At 39.4% G+C, this 6,832-nt stretch overlaps 1 protein-coding gene across 1 annotated transcript in view; it reads left to right on the forward strand.

Annotated features, from left to right (window-relative positions):
- LOC108563617 (protein sidekick-like) overlaps window positions 1-6,448 on the forward strand; it is a gene marked incomplete at both ends in the record, with an annotated part of 8,701 nt that extends 2,253 nt beyond the window's left edge. Inside the window, 6 exons of the mRNA XM_017922348.1 lie at window positions 3,640-3,816; window positions 3,917-4,673; window positions 4,730-4,857; window positions 5,773-5,892; window positions 6,038-6,193; window positions 6,322-6,448. Coding sequence (XP_017777837.1) covers window positions 3,640-3,816; window positions 3,917-4,673; window positions 4,730-4,857; window positions 5,773-5,892; window positions 6,038-6,193; window positions 6,322-6,448 — 1,465 coding nt within the window. The remainder of the gene's footprint in view (window positions 1-3,639; window positions 3,817-3,916; window positions 4,674-4,729; window positions 4,858-5,772; window positions 5,893-6,037; window positions 6,194-6,321) is intronic.
- Between the last annotated feature and the right edge of the window lie 384 nt (window positions 6,449-6,832).

Here is a 6,832-nt window from a genome sequence, read left to right on the forward strand (position 1 = left end):
AAAACAAAAAAAATAATAGGCAATAAAAATGTATACTGCAATTAGAAAAGGTGCGTGTGTGACATTAAGCAGTGCCCAAACAGGTGGCTTTTCTTTTCGTTTCCATGACGATTCGGTCATGGACGAGATGATTATGATGATGATGATGATGGTGTTGAGATGAAGAAACCTCGTTACAGCATTTAACATTCCATCAGTCACGAAGCGAACGGGCTCGGATCCCTTCTAAAAATACGTACGAGTAGTCGAGACTCGCAACTTTGCGGAGAAAGTTAATTAAGGCCGTATTCTACTGCTGCTGCACTACTACAGGTCGATGAATCATTTTTTCGGAATGCTTCCAACGCTGGACCACAGAACGAAAATAACAGAGCATTGCGTGCATCTTTTTACGTGGTGATGCAAGAAGTTGCAGCAGGAAATGAAAGGCACTCACTGCAATAAACAGCAATAATCTCTGGTTAAGCTTACATTTTCTTCAGTTATAGTTACAATTTAAAAGTCCTATTTACTTAATTACGTTACTGTTGCTATGGACGCCTCCACGTTGCTAAGGACACTTTACTGTTGCTAAGGACTCGTTTCTATCGCTACTGACCCTTTCGACTTTACTCTTTGAACATGAAAATGACACATAATGCGTGCATATATTCATATAAAATATTTAATTAAAAACAGAGTGCAAATGAACAAATTCGCATGTGTTTGCAATGGATTACAACATTTCACGATGATCCGAAAATAGTGCAACTGGATGGAAGAAACGTGTGTTGCTTCGCGGAAAAGAGTATTTACGGTGGGGTGAAGAAGGTTTTACTCCCTCCTTCGTTTTTTTTTTGTTCTTGTTGTGTACATCTGGACGACAGTTTATTTGTCCACCCGGAAAATCTAATTAAATTTCTTTGCAAAGTTCATTTAAAATAAATACTTATTTAATTACCGACAAGCGCAGTTAAATTAACGAAATAAACATTTCTGGTGTTATTTACATTGGCAAAAGAAAATAATCTTAAGGAAATAATTTGTAGAAACCATTTTCATTGTTTATTGATTGGAATTAATTTGCATTTTCAATAAATCCACGTGATTTTGCGTATATTTGGTTGAAAATTGGCGCTATTGTTAATACGCCATCTATCGGTGAATTTAACGAAGTTGAATTGTTTTTCGTTGTTACAGCATTAATTTTGCTACTTTTATAATTGAATTCTTAATACGAATGTTAAATGATTGTAATTGATGCTGCACGATCGGCAAATTCTCGTTAAACCGGTTATTAGTGAAGGGATTTCGGTGGAATCCACAGCGTTATCAATTTCAAAGTTTTTTTTTTGTTATGCAGGAATTAATGGGTCCTTTTGGTAATTTGCAATTTCCGCTTTTGCGACGCGCTTCCGGTTATATACAATGTCATTGTTTCCTTTTGTAACAATTATAGCCCTCCGTAATTCAATCCCTCTCCACCCCTTTCGCATGGGGAAAGAGACCACCCGCAAAAAAATAAGCTAATGAATACTGAAAGTTAGAACGTAGTTAATAAACTATTGGTAATTCTCATTTATTATGTAAAAAAATTGTCTTTGTTTTTGTTGATGGTTGATGAGAGATGCGGGATGTAATTAAGAGCTCGCTCCTGGCTGAGCTGCGATAGGGCCCAGGTTATTGTGCCTTTACGGCTTTAATTATAATCGCATATTTGAGCGATCGACGATGCCGCAGGCGAAGCACCCGAGCGCCCCCTCTCTCTAACCCATCCACCGGAAACGGAGAAACACATCATCATCCGGTGCACTCTAATCCCTTCCCTAAAACCCATACCCCCAACCCCCCCACTCACTCAATACAAAGAACGATGTATGCCGTATCATCGAGCAAACACACAAACACACGCGCAAATCAAAATTCAATAACGTACAAAACGATTCACGTTAATCCCATTCGAATGCACATACTAAATAGTTGCGCAATGAACTGTTCCGTTATGGTAACTTCAATACGCCATCTATCGACGATCAAAGAAACCCCAACTGACAGATGACACATATGTCAAATTTAAAAAAGTAATGCGCTTACTATTTATTGCTTCATAACAAATCTATTTGTAAGTGGTCGTAGAGCGCAAGTATTTTCGTTTTTCTCTTTTTTTTTCGTTTCGAACGCAAAACGACCGATCGCAGATAGCGTTTTGTGATGGTTTTCGAGGAACTTCCGGATTTGGGTTAATGATTCCATCAATTTTTATCGCAGACGAAAATCTTCGTTGCTTGTGGCGCCATCCCTCCTCTTTATTGGAACCTCAAAAAACAAAAAAAAAACAAGCCTTGTAGCGCGATAAATGTGCGGCTAAAAGGCGCAAATTAAATAAATTATTCATGGAACGCGCTAAAGCCCAGTCGTCTTCCTTTTACGTAACGCTAATGTCCATGTTTGGCTCTGCGGATCTCTTAACTGCATTTTCACGGAGACATTTAGATTGCGATGTTTTGCGCGCTTGATTTATGTTTCAAATTTATTTTGCTTGTAACATAACCTAATTGATTCAAAATTGACAGCTAAAAGTGTCTTTAATTGCGCATCTTTTGATGTAAAGATATGTCAAAATGCTGTCAGATTTATAGAGTGCGTGAATTGTCAATAACTTGCACGAAGTAATTATGTACGTCTAATTAAAACGCCCCCTCAATCTCTGCACATACGATATTTGCAAGGGTGTGAAGATGATGATGATGGTGTTAACTTGATTGAGCTAAGCTAATCCGGAGTTAAGTTAGTGATGGTTAATCCGTAGCTGCAGGGGTCGTGGGAGCACCTAATTTTAATAAAATCAATTTGTATTAATGCCTCCTCCTCCTCCTCTTCCTCCACCCACACTCTGACATTGAACATCGCTTTGTGTTAATCTAGTTGTAGGTGGAATAGAGAGAGAGAGAGGAGCCAGAGTAAGAGATAACACGTACCCCATTAACCTATTGCACCTTACAGGCTCATCAAAAATTGAATCCAATACAGCCGGTGGAAGTACCGTCGCGCCCTCTCCGTTACTATCGGCGAATTATTAAACTTATATTAATAATCGGCGAAGGGAGTCCGTCTCGTTCAGAATTTTGATGGCCCGCTAAATACTTAACGCGCCCTTCGCACTTCGCATTTATAACCGTCGCTGTACTTCCACCGTTAACGTTGCATAATGGAGTATATTCACAAGAATAAATATACGTGTTTACGATCAACCGCCCTAATCACGATTAAACACCTAAATTATCCTTAAATACGAGTTAAATCCAATACGCCATCTATCGGAAATGAGATAACTAAATTGAAGTTTTCATGAATCAACGTTGCCATTTTTAATTAAAAGCAAATCCGTTTAAGCAGTTGGTATAAAGAAACGTCAATGAAACTGTCAAATGTTTGGTTATAATAGATGACGTTGCCATAGGTTTAATTACGTTTTTGTTTTTATTGGAAATTGCGAAAACATCGCGTAAAAGTCAGAGCAGCCGTTGATCCGTGCAAGATCCATCGCGTTCAGGACATATTATTACTTTTACAGCGGAATAAAAAGAAAGAAAAAACTTTATTACTACATTACTTCTTTTACCTGTTTCTGGTCCGAGTTACATCATTTTGCTTCTTCAGGATACCCCCAGCCCCAGTACAGGTGGATGAAGGACGGTGTTCTAATTACGGATTTGTCGACGGAATCGTTTTACAAGATCTTCCACACGCGGCTCGAGGATGAAGGCAGCTACAGGTGCATCGCCAGCAACAAGGTGGGATCGATCATGAGCGAGGAAACCAAAGTCGTCGTTGCTTGTAAGTTTAACAAACAAACTTTAGTTTTTTTTTTTCTGAATGTTGGCAATAAGTTTACGCTTTGACTGTAATGTCATTTTTTGTATGTGTGTTTGTTCAGATATGGGCGTGTTTGAAAATCAAACGGAAACGTCAGTGTCAGTGAAAGCAGGGCAAGCTGCGATCCTCGATCTTCCGTACATAGAATCATCCCCGGAACCGGAAATCATCTGGCAAACGGACGAAGGTCTGCTGATGTACTCGCAAAAGTACACCAAATCCAAAACGAATCAGCTCATAATCCTGTCAACGGAATCCAACGATGAACAGGCTTATAGAGCTCGAGCGATGAACACCCAAGAGGGTAAAGAAGAGAACAGCGCTTACATCCGTCTGAACGTCATCGAGGATGATAACGGAGGTAGCGAGATCGCACCTGAAATCATCATCAACCCGCAAGACGTTGAGATCATCAAGGGTGCCGATCAGACGACGTTAGATTGCATCGCAAACGCGCGCCCCCTACACGAACTGCAAACGCTATGGTACAAAGACGGCATCATCATGGAGAGTTCCGGCATCCAATACACCTTCAACGACGTCTGGAATCGAAGCTTGACTTTGATCTCCGCGAATCTCACGCATACCGGCGTCTACGAGTGTCAGGTTTCGCTGAAGACGGGCGGATTTCCACCTGTCAAAGCTGCGGCGAATGTCAGAGTTTTGGAGAGACCTAGGTTCGTGAGCAACACTCGCACAGAGTCGTTGGGTGAGTACGGGACGCAGATCAGTCTTCCCTGCGATGTCGTTGGAATACCGAAACCGAACATCACTTGGTATAGGAATACCGTCAACATTGAGACACTAAATGACACAAGGTAAGATTTTTATCATTATTGTTAATTTCGTTATGAAAAATTTGGAAAATTTTCAGATATCAAATCGAAGAAGACAACTCGCTGTTCATCAGGAAGCTCAGCATCCAAGACATGGGGATGTATCAGTGCTTCGCGAGGAATCAAGCTGGAGAAAGTTACATGTCAACTTGGCTTAAAGTCAAAAGTAAGTATTTACTACTTACTAATTCCCATCAATCTTACACTACATAACTTAATTTTCATATTAAATCAACTAAATTTCTATCTTTATTCTCAACACATTAATATCTAATTACTAATTATTTTTAAAATTAAATTTGACTAAACATACATTTCAATCATTTCTTTCACGTCTAACAACTATGTCATGAGAACATTGCCTTCTGCAACGGCCATCCCACATCAATCACTAACTTAATTTAAACAATTGTCTTTCTTTTCTTTTCCTCTTTCTATCTCTCTACTTATAAGATGTAGCTCGTTCGAAGCGGATTAGGAGGAGTCACAATATTGTGAGATTGCGTAACTCTGGCGACAGACGCAACCGCAAACACTTTCATATCGTACCGCCCTGTAAGGATCAATTTTTATTTGTATTTTAAGTATCAAGCATACGTAAACAATAGAATTTTCAATTGTTTTTATTTTTGACACCGAACGATTTTCGTAGATCACGTCGATTTGCATGCACGTAAAAACATCCACCTTCGAAACAAAAATCACCGAGAACCACAGATACTTGACGCGTTACTTGTCAAGTATAGTATTATTATGATTATTTTCTTTTGGTTTAGTTTTCTTAGATTTTGCGACTGGTTGCATAAGAGTTTGTTGCTTAGGTAATATACGCGTGTGTTCCAATTGCCTATAGATCTCCCCCCCGGCTAATTGATTGGTTATGTGTCGATTTTTAAACGTCAGTTGATAACAGACTTTTACGTAATTGGGTTTTAGTGTTTTTTTTTTTATTTTTGTTGTGTTTAATTAAATTTCAGGTTTCACGCATGCTTTTCGTTTTTTAGTGAATGCCGCGGTTTTCAAGTTTTTTGAAAACATCAGTTGGTAACATGTTTCTAACTAATTTTGTTTTCTTCTGCAGCTGCTGTGCCGGTGATGGAAGTCGGACCGCAGAACTCGACCGTCCTCGACGGTAAAGACGTAACCGTCAACTGCCAAGCGGCTGGGGCTCCGGAACCCAACATCACCTGGATCTTCAATGGTGCGTTCTTCATGATTTGCATACTTAAACTAATGACTAATTCGTGTGTGTATTTTTTTTTTCTGCTCTTTCTCTCTCTCCTTCGATCCTTGCGTGTGTTTTGTTTGTTCATTTTGCTATATGCCACTAATATCGATGAGAGCAGAGCAAGAGGAGGTCGAGATGTCCGGCCGTTTCCAGAAGCTGGAGAACGGAGATTTGCTTATTGCTGCGGTGCGCGAAGCCGACGCCGGCTTGTACACTTGCATTAGGGCCAACGAGGCGGGAAAGGTCACCGGATCCGCACACATCACCGTTTTGGGTAAGTTTTTGTTTTTAATTTCGTTTTGTCCATCTGCTTTCCAGACGAATCATAGATGGCGTTACCATTTCATGCTTACTTCACGTTTGATTGCTCGTTATAATTTGTTTGCTTGTTTTTCTGAACAGTTCGAACGCAGATCATCCATCCACCGGCTCCGACAAGGGTTCTACTAGGACACACGGCTACGCTTCAATGCAAGGTCTCTTCGGATCCCACCGTTCCTTACCACTTGCACTGGTACCACAACAATCAGTAAGTGATCTATGAAACTGCAAATCCCTAACATTCATATACATCTTTTTTTTTTCAATCAATTCAATCTATTATAGTTTCCAAGAAAATCACTAAAATGTGAAAACACTGCTTTTTTTATTGTTATTTTTTCAACTTTTTACTTAAATTACTGCAAAATTGATGAAACATTACTTAACACATTGACGACGGCATGACCCACCGGTGGGTCATTAATTATAAATAATAGTTTTGTTGCTATGTACGCCACTGATGTTGACTGATAATAACCTCAAATATCTTAAGTCAATTACAAACTTTAAACGCCAATACATTTCTTATACATATTTTAACACATTGAAGACGGCATGACCCACCGGTGGGTCATTAATTATAAATAATAGT

This window comes from Nicrophorus vespilloides, unplaced genomic scaffold, assembly GCF_001412225.1.
Source record: "Nicrophorus vespilloides isolate i.1.1-1 unplaced genomic scaffold, Nicve_v1.0, whole genome shotgun sequence".
Classification (NCBI taxonomy): Eukaryota; Metazoa; Arthropoda; class Insecta; order Coleoptera; family Silphidae; genus Nicrophorus; species Nicrophorus vespilloides.